The sequence below is a fragment of the Nomia melanderi genome, chromosome 10 (assembly GCF_051020985.1).
Source record: "Nomia melanderi isolate GNS246 chromosome 10, iyNomMela1, whole genome shotgun sequence".
Taxonomy (NCBI): domain Eukaryota; kingdom Metazoa; phylum Arthropoda; class Insecta; order Hymenoptera; family Halictidae; genus Nomia; species Nomia melanderi.
Genome location: NC_135008.1, coordinates 1,199,046 through 1,216,799, shown reverse-complemented (window position 1 = coordinate 1,216,799; position 17,754 = coordinate 1,199,046). Strand labels below are relative to the sequence as shown.

Here is a 17,754-nt window from a genome sequence, read left to right as displayed (position 1 = left end):
CTATCGATCCCTTAACTGCTGCTCCTCGGTTTCCTGCCGGTTAGAATGATCACTAAACTGCGCTTTATAGAAATGTCAGGTCTCAAGAATACAATTAGGAACAGGGAACTAGAATTATTGTAAGAAGTATTGTTATAACGGAGAATTATACGGTATTGCAACGCAGAACCGAGAAGTGAGGAATACCAGAATAAATAGATATAGATCAAAACCAATATATTTCCTACGTTTCCAAACGTTTCCTCAGTTTCCGTAATACATAGCTTATACTGATTAACTGTATTCACTCGACAGATTGACTCGAAAGAGAAAGTACAGTTCAATATCATTATAGTCAGCGATTTTAGTCAATATACCTCGAAAAATCGAGGCATACGTACATCGCGTAAAGTTTCGCGATCGTCTCGATCTCCAGCGGTAGATCGAGTTATCTACAAGCGTCGTCCGCGGTGAAACAGTTCCTAGGCGTCGGAGCGGCCATTTTGTAGCCCCCACCGCAGAACCTCTTCGCGCCATGGCCGATGGCCGGCAGCGAGGGCCCGGCGAACGATTTCGATCGCGACTCCCTCGTCTTCTGGAGCAGCCTCTTCTGCGCGTAGTATTTCTTCTTGAGCTCGGCCAGCTCCGTGTTCATCCTGTCCATGCCGAGCCGGTATTCCCCGATCTGCAGCTCGTACATGCTCACCTCCGCCAGCAGACACTGAGAAATCGAATCGCTGAATCATTGATCGCGGCTCGCGTGCATCGCGGAATTTCGTTAACATTGAAATATACAGGCCGACCCTGGGTCCCGGCGCGGGTCGTGAATGTTTAAAAAAGGACGATACGTGCGGCCCGCCTTCGCGCTGTCTAGTTAGCAGTCCCAGCGGGCGGTTCAACCCTACGCGAGACGAATTTTCAACCACTTCGGTGTACTCGGAGGAATAGAATTTTCAAGGCTTTTTGCTCTACCCCCTGTGTTTTTCCCTTGTTTTCGATGCTGAGGACCTTTGTCGAGAGGATAGATTGTGGATGTTTGTGGGAGTTTGCTTTCTGTTGATTCTGTTTTCGGATAGTGTTCGAGGAAAGTGGAATTTCAGTTTCTGATTGAAGGTTTTTGGGGATTTTCGGTAATAGGTTTTAGTAATGCTTTGTGATCTCTTGCGTCGCTTGAAATATTCTATTAGTATTTTATATTAATGAAGTGTGATGCATGTTGTCATTGACTCCCTGTGGTAGTCAGTTACCTTAGTCTTCTGCCCCCTCTCCCGCAACGCTTTCTGCGTCTTGTTCAAAGCGATCATCACATGCGGCCCGGGATGCTTCGACAGAATCTCACGGAGATTCATGTACAATTTCTCTGTATCCCTGATCTTCTTCTCCTTGTCGATCAATTCGGAAGCCATCTTCAGCACGCGTTTCTGGAGGATCTGAACTTTCCTCACCAGTTCGTACGTAGCCGGATCGGATCCCTAGATGAAATATCGTTTAAAAATAAGGATGCTACATTCAGAATCGTAGTACTAAAGAAATCGTAGTAGTTTTGTATTCAGAATCGTAAAAGCTGTCAAGTTATTACACTTAGAATCACAGAAACTACAAAGCTTTCGTCCTCAGAATCCTACAAGTAGTAAACTTGCGCTTAGAATCACAGTAGCAGTAAAGTTGCACTTAGATTTCCAGAAGTTGCGTTCAGAATCGTAGAACCTACAAAACTTTCGTACCTACACTCCTACAAGCTACCAACTCATAAACTTCTCAAATCCACTATCGCAGAAATGTTCACAGCCAGAAGAAAACAGATCACAGAAGCTACAAAGCTTCGCATTTAGAATCCTAAAAGTACTAAACCTAATTTAAAATCAAGCTCTAACCTCAAATCCACAATCACAGAAATATTCACAGCCAGAAAAAAACGAAACTCAACTCAAAGACTCCAATAATCAACATCCACAACCAACATACAAATATTAAACAAAAAAGCACCTCGAGCTTCCTCCACCTGTGAATGTTCAACGGCGTCTGGACCTCCTCCTCGAGCGCCATCACCTTCAGCCTCTCCCTGGTGAGGTCCCTGTTCAATCGGAACGCCTCCTGGCGCAGGTCGCTCATGTTCGCGATGTTCTTAGCGAGCAGCGCCTTCTCGGTCCTCAGGTTCTGCACCTCGAGCTTCAGCAGCCGGATGTCCTCCAGCCTCTGATTGTACTGCACCTCGCCGCGCTGCAGCGTGCCGTGCAACACCTTGATCCTGCTGTACTGCAGGCTGAGCTCGTCGTTCCTCCTGACCAGCTGCGTGCCCAGGATGTCCCTCTCGTTCATGACGTTGTCGATGTCCTTCACGTGGCGGCCGATGTCCGCCTCCGCCCGCTGGATCACCTGCCTCAGGCTCTTCTCCTCCTGCCGCATCTCCTCGATCTCGCGCCTCAGCTCGGACACCTCCTTGCGGCTGGCCTCCAGCTCCACCTTCAGGCCCTCCTTCTCCTTCTCCACCTTGCCGCGAACTGCGGGACCACCGATCAGCCTTCCAGACTAAGCACGGTAGCGCGGGGGTTGGAAATCGTTACGGTATCGGTCTCGATCCTTGAAACAGTCGCCCGGAACCGAAATCCGGACTTTATCTCGGTTCTACGGAGTTCCGCGGTTTCCAACCTGGCGCCGGAATTTTTAACCCTTTGCACTCGAGGTGACTCTCGGTTAGCAGTTGATTTGACGCAGTAGAATTAGAAAATTTAATATTTAATATTGAACTATGAATAATCGGTGCGCGAAATATTGGGAAAAGCTTTGTTTCTCAATTTACCTGTGATTTCTCTTTGAATTCTTTCTTTGTCTTTGTCTAGTTAGAAAATGTTATGTATTGTTGCTTAAGCAGGTATAGCACAAAGGTTCGAAACCGCTGCCATAATTGTTTCAGTCGGAACCGATACATAACGATTCCAAACAGTTATTCTCTTTCAATCCCTGCGCCAGCGTCCGGATATATGGCCAGTGACTGAGACCTAAAATGGCCGTATATCCGGAGAACTTCCCAGAAATCGGCAAGCTTGGTTAGTCTACTTCGAATTCATCAGTTTGCAGATCAATCGATCTATCAACGTATTCGAACTCCCATCGATTTATCAGACAGTGAAACGCGTGACAATAGAAACCGCTTACGGAACTCTTCTTTGATCAAACCGGCCTCCTTAGCCACGATGTCCTCCTTGAGCTGCTCGGTCTGGTGGCTGAGCACCTTCAGCTTGTTCTTCAACTCCTGTATCTCGTCGTGTGCTTCCGTTAGATTCTTGTTTAGGGAGTTCCTCTCCGTCCGCACCGACTCGAACAAGTTTTGCTGCTGCCGGTACTTCGTCTCCGCTTCCACCAAGCGTCTCTTGTACGTCGAGATCTCGACCTGCTTCAGCTTGACCTCGCTCAGATAGTTCTCAACCTGTTAACACGTTCAACGTCACCGGAACATTCGGTTCTTTTATTCTACACTACGTTCTACCGTGTACTACCGCGCTCCATTGCATTTTACTCGACGCGTTCACCTTTTTCGAACAATTCAATCGTATTCTGAGTTCAGTTTATCGATGTCTGATGCAAAGAACTCGAAACACGACTACAATTCCGACCGGATGTAGGATCCCCAAGGGTTAACGCAACGGAGCACTCGGTCTCGATCGAGCAGACCGCAAAAGCAACAGCCGAATCCCCGAGTTCGATTTCCATACGCGGAGATTACGGGTCGCGCGGTCCCTTGGCGGAATAAATAGACGCGATTACACGTTCCCGTTGTCGCAGTCGAGATTTGATGAAGTTTCGCGAAACGCCATCGGGGATTACAAGTTCCTGCTTCGAATGCTATCCGGGAACTTTGCCTTGGATTCCTCGAACCATGTGAAGATCTGTTGAAAATTCTCGAGTGTCCGGTGGACAATTTTCTTCTGGTAAAATACTACTCTGGATGATAATACTGATAGTCCTCCAGTATTAACACAAGTGACTCGACATCAGTTTCCTTCACAGGTGCGATTCTTTGAAGATATTCTTCGAGTAGATTATATTACGTTACTTTCAATATTATTAGTAAGAAGAATCGTTTACACGCTCTCTAACTATTTTCTCAAATGCATTTCAAAGATATCGTAATATTACAGAGTCCTCAAGGGAATGCAACAAAAATTCATTTTATCCATAATATTCTACCTCGTTTCATCATTATTCCAACTAAACACCAAATTATCCTACGTATCAACTGAAATCCTCTCCGAATACGTTTCAGGTTTTGATTTCCCAATGAAATTTCGAGGATTAACAAAGGGAGCAGCGAAGCGAAGAGAATAGGAGTGTGAATAGCGAGGTGTATCTTCGTGAAACTTTTCGAGATCAACTGGAACCCCGTGGATGATGTACGGACACGGGAGCGAGTTACATCTCGAAAATGGAAACCAGGAGCCCCGCAGGATCGTAGGAAGGTTTCAATTGCGAGTCGTGGGACGGACACGGTCGCAAATCTTCTGACACCGTGACGTTGGGTCTGGACCCGAGCAAACCTAAAATGAACGACTGACCCTACGTTTACCTTCGCTTCCTGCTGGACGCCGGACCGTAAATCCGTCAGTGTAACGTGCTTCATGTCCGAGTACACACCGACTGTTACCACTTCCCGATTCCGCGGCGGCGGCGGCGGCGTTATCCTAAGGCCACGGTTTGCATACGGAGCGACAGAGCAGCGGTAGTGTGCATTAAGATTTCACTGCTCATTTATACGTTCGCCCCGCGATCGATACCGCTGCTCCAAATGTTAATCCGTTACACGCCTCGCGCGAGGATTCTGGCGAACGCTAATCCGATCGGTCAGTTTTCAAGTTTCTGCGTTTGTGAATCGACCGATGACTGTATTCTCATTTCCCTCGCGATGTTTTGCGACGTTCTTTGCAACGAGCGTTACTCGATTACTTTGAATTATAATTTGATCGACTTTGATTGATCATTGATGCAGAAGAATTTGCAGAGACTTTGACAAATTTCTGAATTTATTTCTAGCGCGAGTGGTTAATATCGCGTGTAAAACTATAATTTCGTTATATGAGAGCAAACTAATCCCGAAATCTTCATCACTCGTCATTATATAACACTGTCAACACACCGAACGAATCCAGAGTCGATATAAGTCCCAGCGAATCGAAATCAGTCGAGTAATTCACGAAATAGTTCGAAGGATCAGATTGCTCCTCCTCGCCCCAATTCCCGTGGCTCGTCGGAGCGGCGAGCCGTCGATTAAAAATCGAGAGCCACGTCGAAATCTTACCTGTTGCGCCAGGTCCTGTGCGATCAGATTATTTTTATCCCTCTCCTTCTCGACCGCGGACATTTGTTTCTGCACCGCGGCGACGTTCTGCGTCACGCTGTCGAGCTCGTACTCGATCTTCCGCCTGCTGTACTCGCAGACCGTGATCTCGTGCTCCTGCTTCTTGATGTGATCGCCGAGGGTCTCCTTGGTCCGCGCCAGGATGTTCTTCTCGCGCAGCAGGACCTCGACCTGTTGCTGCTTGTCCGTCTGCTGCTTGCGCAGCGTGAACAGCTCGTGCTCGCGGTTCCGCGTGCTCGCGACCGCCTGCCGGAGCTGCTGCTCGAAGCTCGACCGCTCGCTCTCGAACTTCTGGGCGCGCTTCACCGCCAAATCCTTCTCGCTTCTGTTCCGCGTCACTTCCGCCTTCAATCTGCGACGAGATCTCGCTGGAACTCACTGGGTTTCGCGGGGAATTCCGGAATATTTGCAATCGCGGTCCGGATAAGTCTGATCTTGATCGCTCGGAAACGACCAGTTCGAGCGAAGTCCGAAAGTCTAACGCGATTCGACCCTCTGCGGTCGATCGCCGTAGCGACTTTGATATCTGAATTCGAAGGCAAATCGATCATTTACTTATTCGAATCGCGAGATTAGTATCTTCGATGGAACTCAGCTTTTTCAGGAAAAATGTTTGCCAAGTTTAGAACATTCTTGTCTGCGAAGGGTTGGGTCAGAATTTGAAAGAGGAATTTATGTATTCACGTATTAGTTGTAACTCGGTTAGTTCATTGTACACAATTTTTTATAAGGATCAACGTGTAATAAGCTTTGTTTCGAACGTAGAAGCTAACGATACGACTGAATATTCAGAAGAAGCTAATTAACCGATGGGCTCCGGGAAACTGGAAACGTTTAAAAGAGAAGAACGAGCTTACTCTCACGAGCACCACCCTTTTCTAATTCTCAATTGACCCGCGTCGGTCCTCCGCCGCCGACGAAGATTAAAGGTGCCGCTCGGTGCGCCGAAGGATTTACGAAACGCCATTAACATCGGCCGTTCTTTATCGCGGCGGGGAAAAGCTCTAGCCTATATTCCCGCGCGGTCGGGATAGGATCCGCCTCGTCAACGCGTCCGCAAAAATAACCCGCGAAAGTTTCGCCGGGCCGGTCATATTTCCTCGAGCTTGTCCCCGGAGAAATATACGACGATTTGCATAGCAATTATACGGGGACGCGGGTATCGACGCATTGTAATGCAAAATTTAATGGAAAATAAATTTCGTCGGTCGGCCGGGGGCCGGGCCGGCGATCGCCGCGCGCAATTCACCGGTGCCCGGCGCGGAATAATGTTTCTCGCGTTACTCCGGCTGGTCCGATCGATTATATTCCCGTCGCGTACGATACTTTATCGGCGGAAATTGAAATAACGCCGGCCCCGCGCGCTGATATACGCCTTCGCGCCGCGTTGTTTCGCTCGCCGCGGACGAATGCTTAATTAAAGCCGATCGGCCGCCATTTGCGGAGTCGTCCGCCGGCCGCCATAAAATCCCGCGCTGCCGGCGTCTAAGCGCCATTTAATGGAACGCATTTACGATGGCCGCCGGCTCTCCGACGCACCGGAGCACTCGTAAACCGGATTTAACGTTTCCTACTTTCGTGATCGCGGAAAGAAATCGCGGCAGGACCTGTGGCACGTAAAGAATTCAGGGAAAACGATGTTAACCCTTTGCCTTGTAATATCCTGACACTGCGCGAACATTTCTAATATGGTTTGACAGAAATGTCATCGAGCCGTGCTGAGTTTCAATGAAATATTGTCCTTGTTAGCGATTTCTGTTTATAGAATGCAGTTCAGTGCAGAGAAGAAAAATTAAGAGGATTCATGTTTTCTCGAAATGATTTTAACGAGCAACGAGATTGATCTTGGTGTTAGATCGTCGGAGAACTTTCCGATCTGTAATTACGACTCACCTGTTTATCATCTGTTTCGTTTCTTTCAGCTGCTTGTCCTTCTCGGCGACTTCCTTGTCCAAGTTCTCGATCTGCACGGTCGCGTTGTCGTAGTCCGTCTGTAGGTTCATCTTCTTCACCATCAGCTTGTTCATTTCTTTTTGCGTTTTGTCCGCGGACATGCGATGCTCCTTCAGAGAACCTTCCAGCTTAGCAATGATGGCGTTCGCTTCTTTTATTGTTGCATGCGCGGTCTGCAGACGTAGATACATTAAGACTAAAATTCATTCGACGTTCGCGTTAGTTTCTAGAAATAAAGATACACGAGATACTTCGAGAATCGATTAATATATTAGGTGTTAGTATCAGATGACAGAAATATTAGACGTCTCTGACATTCATCATTGAACAGCAATCATCAAGCACATACATAAAAACGTGGTTCGTAAGGTCCAAAGAGCAGAAGCAAATCCAACCAACGTTTCCGAACAAAGAGTGCTCATAAATTGTCTTCAAACTGTCAATTCACTTTCATGACGTCTATGACATCCATTCTCGTAAAACTGCTCGATAAGCTTCCGCGATGAAACTTCCCATTCGAGCGGTCCAAATTCCGTTCCTTGGAATTCCGCGACGGGACCCGCTATCGCGGCGTCGTTTCGTTTCTATTACCGTTCGGGGAAACTTATTGAACTTTTCCATACACACTTGAACGTCATCGAGCGATTCCGTCGATTCCCGTGATGCAACCTCGAGGCTGATACTCTGTTCCTCGAGCCGCACGCTCTTCCGAGCGGAAAGAATTCCGAAGAAATGCGGACGGAAATTCCGGGAAAATTCGGAAAAAGCTGAACAGAATTCCGAGAGAGTTCGAGGGAACTCGGAACGGATTGAAAGTAATTTTGCCGAGTTATCGCTGAAGGAAATGTTGCTCGTGGAAAATAGAAATCTTATAGAACGTATAAATAGGAAGTATCATGGAACGTATTATACAGAATATATAAATAGAAGATATTCTAAATTACAATAACGGGTGTACGAACAGAAAATATTAAAAAGTAAGGGAACACCGAAGTTATAGAATTTCCACGGAGAATTTTAAGTCTCCCGCGAAGCTGCTGCGAAACGTAAATACTTATTTGCTTTGACGTGTTCATTAAGTTGGCTGGTTTGCACGGAATAAACTGGCGGCGAACATTCATGAGGCCATTTTAAGCAGTCACCTAAACTTTCCTCAGATAAGTAGCTGACAGTACAATTGTGCGCCGGGCACTGTTTTATTATAACGACCTGCTCGCGTTAATCGCGGGACGCTCCCCGAATCTCGCTGTTTACAAAACAAACAAGCCCGAAGCCGGCGCATTGTGCAAACGTGGCTTGCGGATTTGAATCCGAGCAATTCGTGTCCGGCAGCATTGAATCTTGCTGAAAATGGGGAACGCAACGCATTCCGCGGATACGATGCCTCCGAGGAACCCGGAATTCCCCGGAAAATCGAACAGTCCGCGAATTTTCGCCGCGTCCGAGTGTATCCGCGATAATTGGCCGAAACAATTGAATTTTAAACAAAATCGCTGGAATAACTCGCCGAGCACGCGCGGGAGACTTTTTCGATCTCAATCGGGTCACGGTTTCATTAGACTTCGATTTTATGCGATCCGATTAAAAATGCTGATGGTTCTGCGTTGTTTTATAATTAAAATGCGAACGCCGGGAACATCTGTAAACATCATTAACCTATTACACTAGCTTAACAAATTTTTCAAAAAGTTAAAGAAACAAGGTAATTATTCTGAAAGTATATAAGAAGGTACATCAATGTTCTTACACATGAAAAAATTACAAAATGGAGGATCGAAATTTATCTGTCGAACGAAAGGGGTTGTCAGCTATCGGTAAAGCAGGTCTGTAATTCCCTGTTCCAAATCCAAGATGTCGGCATAGTCTTACGTCGCGTGTCGCAGGACTCTTGGTCCAGATATTAGGGGATGCAAATGATTCACGCAAATGTTTCAAACAATATCGTCTATATCTCGCTGGAAAATGTTGGATATTTCTAATGAAAAACTTTCGAGTGCAAAGGGTTAATATTCATCAAATCAACCCTAAAGCTATCCGATCAAACAATCGAATTCAAGCTTCCCATGCAGCTGAAATTCTAATATAAAACTGTTTAAAACAATATAAAAAGGTGAAATACAATATAAAACTATATAAAACCATATAAAACCACACGAAACTACATAAGACTATAGAAAACTAGTCTACCTTCGTAAGAAATAGTAAGAACAACTTCGACACAGCCACAAGAGACGCTTCGTGTCTCGCGATCATCATCGATGTACGAGTTACTCATAAATATTACGCGAGATGAAAAGTAACGTGCAACGAGGGAAGGGATCGGATCCCATGGTTCGCTTGTAAAGTCACGTCCGTTGCGATTAGGCTGTACATTAAGCCGGCGTTTGCACCGTGACGAGCCTGAAACTTATTTATGATCCGCTCACCTCGAGATCGTTGGTCGTCGCGGCGAGCTCCTCCTGCAGCTGGTGCAGCTCGTCCTCCGCCCTCTGCCTCGCCCTCCGCTCTTTCGAGATCTCGCTGAGCTGCGTGTCGATGTTCTCCCTCATTTCGGTGATCTGCTGTTCGCACTCGACGTTCCTCGCCTCCAGTTCGTCCGTGTAGAGCGACACGTTCTTCAGACGCTGCCTGAGCGTATCCATCTCGCTCGTCAGCTTCTCCTTCTCCTTCATCAGGTTCTCCTTCTGCTTCGTCGCGCTCACGCTATAAATTACGGCGGATTACTGAATTTCTGGCCGACAGAAAGAGTTTTAAGGCGGCTACGCGCTACACGGAGTGCCTTTGTTTCCTCGAATGAAATACGGCCAGCTTAATATCGCTGTTGTGCATAAATTCCGATTTTATTCCTTCTAACGAAGCTGGTCCTTCGGCTTTATTTCTTCGAACGAAGATTGGTGCGCGGATGGCAATATTATTTGCAGCTATTGAACTGTCGAACTGCGTTTTCAATTAGAAATTGAATTGATAATTTATTAGTAGAGTAACGTACCGACGTCTCGTGGATGTTAAATATATACTTGATTTTGTATGAGACTTGCTTCAATTCTATAAGACTGAAACTACTGAGCTATTAATTTGTTATGAAAATTAGGAAAGCTAATTCGAAGGGCTTATGCACTCGCACGAATGCAAGAATTTACTTTGAAATTTCTCACGAAGGCGTCTTTGTCACCTAAATTATGGCGAAATAAGAATCTCGAAGTCGCATTTTGACTTGTCTGGTAATCTAGTGTTAATTAAATGCAAGAATTTACTTCGAAATTTCCCACGAAAGCGCCTTTTTTATCTAAATTATGGCGAAATAAGAATCTTAATATAAAAATTAACACTGTCTGGTAATCTAGCGTTAAACCAATTGATCGGTCGGCCTTCAACTGAATTCGGAAGTGACGCGCCGTTCTCTTACATATTTGAAGCAAGGAATCGCGGGCGAAAATGTTACTGTCGCCTCGAAAGCACGCTAAACAGTCGAGTTTAAAGAGACGGGAGTGCAAGGTTGTTGCGTATTCAAAGCCGAGGAACACGGCTGCATATTTAACGCGTCCGTGGCTCGGAAGATTTGAGGATAGCGTATGTAAAAGCGAGAAAATTTCCCTAAAGGTCCACATTGATTCTGTGCTACGGCCCCGTTCCACGGGCGCGCAGGAAATTCATAAGAAACTTCGGTCCTTCAAAATTCAGCCCAGAAGCCTGGGGATGAACAGAAAAAAGTCGCAGCGGCGAACTTCAATCTTTAAACGTAAATGCAGGGAACAGAACGTCCAAAGAGGCCAATGCTTAACAGCTAAGGATTTCGTAAAAGATTTCGCAGTCGCCATTTCCGACAGCAATTAGAAGTTTAATCTACTTATAACATTCCAAGTGACTATCCTCGCTGCAAGCGTTACACTGCGATTCTCGCAATTAAGGTCACTGCTAAAATAGAAACAATCGTTCTCTCGATGTCTCGAATACTTGCTAAGATCCGTTAATTAACCCTTCGCGAACGGACGTCGATATTACAATGAAGTGAAACGTTCATATTTCGAGGACTAACCTGAAGCAAATGATTTAATTACTCAAACAACAGATCACTATTGTTTAAGCTACCGATATATAATTCATCTCTGAAGATTTTCTATGCTTCGAATCTTCGTCGACAAAGGATCAACCGTTTGCCGACATCAAACTTTCATCAATTTAGTATTATAACTGGTGCAATATTGGAGCCTACAGAGTTCAAAGGGTTAACCATCCGATTGTGTAACTTGAAATCCGCAGAAGGTTCTGTATACTCCAAAGAAACTTCGTCCGCAAAGGGTTAACTCTCACTCACCACCTGATTTCACACTGTAAAACTATAAAATTTGATATTTAATACCATACCTTACACAACACATCAATTTGAGAAATATTGAAATAAAATAGCTTTGTTCCTCAATGCATGTTATTTCTCTTCAAGTTAGTTTCACAAAATGTCTTTATCTCATCAGATGTTAAAATATTTCTAACGAAAAACTTCCGAGTGCAAACGGTTAATAAGCTGCCGCGCGACAGGGCGTTAAGAAACGGAGACGCCATTTTAACGCAATTGCGGAGGTTCGGCCGAGCAACGGGATCCGCCTTGTGTTTTAATGGATTCCGCGGCGTGTCGTTGCACGGACGCCGAAGGCAGCCGGCGGCGGTCCTTTGTCGCGGCGAGCCCGGGGGGAAACGAAGCGCAACATCTTTATGAGCTACCAGGGCGCAAGCTGCGATCAACGTTAGAACGGAATTGCGGCCCGATCGTGTTGACTAAACGGAGACGCGCTGCTCTCCTCCTGCGAGGATTACACTCCGGACATCCTTGTACCTCCAATGGGATCACGGTGCACACACACGAACAGCGCACCGATGACGACGTCGTTTACCCTGATAACGTAGAACGTCGTCTACGAACTGACAGCTTTTCGAACGCGAAGGAGATACGTATTCTTCGCCGGAAATCCGCCGCCACCCCTTTAATGCAACGCGCGAGATCTTTCGATCTTTGAATACGAACGCTTCGTATCGGTGAAACATCCGCGATTGAAATTGTGGTGCTCGCGTGTTGTATGGATTACTTTTATTATGGAATCACATGTTAACGCGGTGACGCGCCTCTGATCAAATGATTTCACACAGCAGAACTGTAAAGTTTGATATTTAATATTAAACTTTGTACAGTGCATCAACGTACGAAATATTGAAAGAAAATGGTTCTCTTCCTCGATGCATGTGAGATTTCTTAATTCAATCTAAGAAAATTTCATCTGTATCTCTGCAGGAATTGCATTATTATTGCAGGCTCGTCTAGCTGAATGTCGCCACAAGTATTATTTATAAAATAGAAATGTTTCCAAATAATCATGGTTCAATTGTGCGAACTATGGTGATAGTACTGTTGCCACGCGAGGTGACTTACAACCATTAAGGGTTAATAAAAAGAGATCTTTTACCTAACTAACGTTACCTAGCAAACTATTTTTCAAAGTGCGTTTCAAATGAAACGTTTCTAATACAGAGTTCTAATAACACGAGCTAAAAGAAACTGCGAGAGAAGTTCGAAGTGCAAAGGGTTAAGAGGTTGAATACCCAGACAAAAACGTGTGAAAGAGTGGCGCGCGTTACCGAGGGCTGTCAGGGTTTTATTCGCGGATCGGAGGGATGCATGCTCACGTCCGGCGAGCCACCGATAACATCGAACCGAATTAATCCGAAGATCCAGGCGCCTTTGATGGAAATGAAATCCCCCGGCCGCTCGAAAACACTCCGGAGTTCCAGCCACGCGACAGGGAATTGTGGCTTTGAAGGATTCCCAACGGAATCCTCGAATCGTTTGATCCGGGCCGCGCTCGCAAAGGATGCTCCGCTAATCCGTAAATGTGTCGCGTATTTAATTAACTCGGGCTCGGGGAACGGAAAAATTCGGGATTTCGCGGAGCCCGTTCTACCGGGTCGAGTCTTGAACAAGCTTCTTTTATTTCAATGAAATTCGCTCGGAAGACAATGCAATTAAGTTCGGAAAAGAAGAATTGGGAAAATCCATGTTTTCGCTTCTGAAATGAGTATGGGATATTCAGAGCTGTGAAATGAAAGGCTTTCTGACTTAGACAAACGAGTGAAATAATTCTGAAGTTATATAATAAAGTATTCTATGGAATGAAAGATTGTTTACACAGCATCCTGCTAGTGTGCTGTATCTAAGGTGTTCAGTTTAGTTGCAAGATTTCTGGACAATAAAAGTGGAATCATGTTGATTTGGATTTTATCACTGTCTTCCGAAAGTCGAAAATTCTTCGAGGACGTTACCTTTCCACGGGGAACTTACTCTTCGCTGGCAGCGAGCTGCCTATTCTTTTGCTGGATCTCCTGATTCAGCTGCGTCACGTTCAGCCGCAGGTTCTCAATCACCTCCTGTGCGTTCAATTCGCGCGTGTGCGCGGCGTCCGCCCGCTTGATCGCGTCCACGATCTCCAGCTTCAGCTTCTCTATCTCCTCGTTGTTGCTGGAGATCGTCCTCGTGAACTCGTCCACCGCCTCCTCGTTCTCTTCGACCTGGGCCTGAAATTTCGATCGGTCTTCGTAGAAATTTAATGTAGGAACTTTCAGGATCTCGTATAATATTATCTACTGCTTCGTGACAAGGGCGAATTATAATTATGCTGTTAGAATGATGAATTACTAACAATTTAGTACCATCGTTAAGTTACACTATTATTAATTACTTCTGTTGCTATAGTCAGTTTTCATGACTGTTTTCAATTGGAAAGTTTCTTTAGTTCTAGGGTTAAGCTTGACACCCTAATTCGTTGGTACATTCGTGTATTATTAATTTATTCGTTTTGTATCTTTATGTAACGAGTGTACAGATAAATCCAACATTAAGGACACATTTCACGCGGAATCTACGAAGGAGCAGGATACAAATGAATCGAGACGCGCGTTAATTGTACCTGCAGCGTGTCACATTTCTCCAACAGCTCCTTTTCCACCCGATGCGCTTTGTACAGGGACTCGAACAGTCTGGTGTACTCGTTGAAATAAGCAGCCAACGCCTCGTTGCTTTTCATGTCCCTCAGAACCTGGAAGAACGAGATGATCGACTGCCGAGTCACCCGATACCGTTAATTAATAAATGAAGTTTTCGAAGTCCGGCGAGCCGACGGAACTTCCTTTAATTGCTAAACTATTTATTGCCTCGCGACGAAGACGCAGCACCGGCGAGGCGGAAAAATGGAAGACACTTGCCACGGAAGGAGAATCATTATCGAGAATCATTTAATGGAATCAGTCGTCGAACCGCGGCTGAACTTCGACGAAACGAACAATTAAATAAGAGAAAATAAATACGATGGTGTATATTTTCTTATAAACTTTTTACAGAATCAAGTGTAGAATGAACCGTGAACCTAGTGTTGATGAAACGTAATTAGAATAATTGGAAAATTACAGATTAGGAATATCTAAATTAATCGGAGAACATTGAATTGTTTAATTATACTGAATATCCTTTTGAAGTGAATAATGATGAGTGATCGACAAAATTTCGACGTCCTCGTTAATCGAGATAGTATCAAGATCGTCGGAGTTCTTGAGTTAAAACTTTATCCTCCGGTAATAGTAGAAATTTCGAAGACAGAAGAAACAAATCATAACTAGTTAGAACTTGTACGGCAATCGGGTCGGCGATTCAGTTCAAATTTTGCATGTAAGTTGTCCTATACTTTAAACTCGATTCTCCCACGAAATTATAAATGCGCCCTACACGCTTAACACCTTGTTACAGCACGGCGTGCCGCTATCTATATGCAAAATCTGAGCTAAATCCTTGACCCGAACGTCACGAGCCCTCCTTCTCGTTAGTTTCGCCGCTACTGTTCCGCGGAAAATTAGATGTCGGTCCTCTAGTCGCAGTATTCCCTCCATTCTCTCAACAGCTCCGCAATCTGTACGATATTACTTTCTTTAAAAACTAAGCTTTCCATTAGTTCCGAGGAACAGCGGTCAGATTACATCATTCAAGATGATATCGTTCCTCAAGACCGCAATTGCTGCTATTGAACAGTTCACCGAGAAATCTTTAAATCTCGATAACTTTTGTTTATTAATTGCATCAAGGAAAACAATAATTGCATAACAATCACATTCCATTAACCCTTTGCACTCGAGGGGTGACTCTCACTCGCCACTTGATTCCATACAGTAAAACTATAAAATTTTATATTTAATATTACATTTCCTATAACGCAACATTTTGAGAAATATTCAAATAAAACAGCTTTGTTATATCGATTCTATCTCATCAGAAAGTGTTAAAATATTTCTATTGAAAAACTCCCGAGCGCAAAGGGTTGAATAATCACCAAAACAGTTACTACGCTGCCAATCTCCACTAAACCCTTCAATAACAGCCGCAGTTAACTCTGAAACACCCTGTACATCCCCTGAATCACTCCCTAACGAGAATCATTTACCGATGCCGGTCCTCACCTTCGAATAATCCTTCTCCAGGGCGCAGAAGGTGCTGCTGGCCGAGCTACCCTCCGAGGCGGCCTCGCTGATCTCGCTCCCCTCGTCCTGAAACACGTTGTTCCGGCACGCTGACAGGTCATCCCTCGCCACCCCGATTTTTCACGATGATCCGGCCGCCCAGCCGCGCCGCGATATTAATCGCGTTCGCCACCCCGATAAGGGTCCATGAAATTTACGAGCAATTTTTCTGCAACTCCCGCGGCCCGCCTAACGGAGCAACCCCTAATAAACTGCGATCCTCCTCGCCCCCGCGAGGGAAAAACGAGCGTACGCTCTCCTCTCCCCCGTCTCCCTCTTCCTTCGAGGATCTCCGCCGAGATTGAGTCCGTATCAACGACCCCGTTATCACCGTTCGATCCTGCGCCTCAGTTTCTCGCGTTCATCCCCTCGGATCCGACCACTTTCGCGCGATACCAAGTCCTTTGTGATCGAAAAACTTTCGTCGTTTGCGAAACGCGGCAAGTCGACCGAGTGTGCATTCATGGGAGACTGGGGACCGATACGGATTACACGGGAGACATGAATATACAAGAAGCGAAGGGGTTCTTATAGGGTTCGTCGGGAGAAGCGATTTGTCATCGGTGTTTTTGGGAAATAGGATTTTTCGAGTGCTCGATGGTTCGTGATTCGTTAGGGGTGGCGCGGTTAGGTGGCGGATACTTGGAATGATTCAGTGTTAATAACATCGGCTAACTTCTCTGGTGCGTCTTTTTCGGCGGTTTCGTTGGACATTGTTAATGTTTCATTGAGAACTTGGGTCGTGGAACGGTGATGATCGTATTTAGCGGATTGGACGCGAGTTACTTGAACGTTACAGCGGAAGCGAAGACAGAATGCGATTGATTAGTGATCGATTTAAACGTAATGGCAGTATTCATGTTGTATATACGAAAGTGTTTCATTGATATATAAGGAGGCAAAGAAAATGAGACTAGAAGATATAATAAATATAGGAAAATAATTCTTGAATGAACAACAATGAAGAATACAATTAATTTTATATATTAATGAAACTGCCTGTATCTGTCTATACTTGATATCCGATTTATATTGTTTAGCGAAAATATTTGTAACTATACTTACGCCGTCCAAGCCGGCATTCATCTCCATGTCCATCATCGTGGTTTGGAATGTTTATTATAAAATTATAATCAACAAAGCCGAAGCAGATCACCAATCGCATGAATTACTGAAGCAAATTATTCGAGATTCTTTAGATAATACTCTGGAAAATATTATTTCCTTGTTATCCCGAATAAAATGAACATTCTTACGGTGGAAAATGAAAACTGTGAAACCAGGAAATTCGAGCAAGTGTTACTGCGAACGGCGCACAGTGGAATGTATGCCACACTATCGCGATTTTCTCTTGTTTACCGGTAACCATGGCAGCGTTCAATGAAAGGATTCTAATTGACATTCCGGGACAGGCGATCGATATTCCTAAATTTTACTTGGCACCTGTTGAAGCCCTGCTTAAACAATAACAAAAACAATAATAATAATAATAATAAAATCTAATTCGATGTTCCATGAAGTTGATTATTCCGATGAATTATAATTATTCCGATTCTAGACCAATCTACCGATCAATCACTTTGATTTCACCAATACTAATCAAATTTGTACGACAGAAAGAAATGTATATTCTTTCGCAATGTTGTCAAACTCATTTCGAGCTCATTCAAATTCATTTTTATAGTCTCCCTAGCGAAAATGAAAAATGCTATAACATTTCTTAGATCTTTTACTTTCCTTCTTAGCGCAAAATTTGGATGTGTGAAAAATCTAATAATTGTAGGGTAGTTTCAAGATTCATTGAAATATCTAATATTATTCCTGTTTCGATATTGGAGTCTACAGAGTTCAAAGGGTCAAAGAGGAAGCGCGACAGGTGAGCTTCGGGGTCGCCGATAGCAGAGAGAAGTAAAACACGC

The 17,754-nt window shown here is 44.8% G+C and overlaps 1 protein-coding gene across 2 annotated transcripts; it reads right to left on the bottom strand.

Moving 5' to 3' along the window:
- Window positions 1-230: 230 nt before the first annotated feature.
- On the bottom strand, window positions 231-16,119 carry LOC116434675 (cilia- and flagella-associated protein 58). 2 transcript variants are annotated; one of them, XM_076371367.1, is made up of 10 exons: window positions 15,776-16,119; window positions 14,239-14,367; window positions 13,614-13,846; window positions 9,712-9,988; window positions 7,226-7,458; window positions 5,273-5,684; window positions 3,136-3,406; window positions 1,966-2,480; window positions 1,227-1,451; window positions 231-700 (listed from the first exon to the last, which is right to left on the bottom strand). In XM_076371367.1, exons 2-10 carry the CDS (start codon window positions 14,353-14,355, stop codon window positions 428-430), a joined length of 2,556 nt encoding a protein of 851 aa, XP_076227482.1. In that variant the 5' UTR covers window positions 14,356-14,367; window positions 15,776-16,119; the 3' UTR covers window positions 231-427. The 2 variants fall into 2 exon arrangements, with proteins under 2 accessions (XP_076227482.1, XP_076227483.1); XM_076371368.1 differs by lacking the exon at window positions 15,776-16,119 and having other exon boundaries at window positions 14,239-14,374.
- Window positions 16,120-17,754: the final 1,635 nt, after the last annotated feature.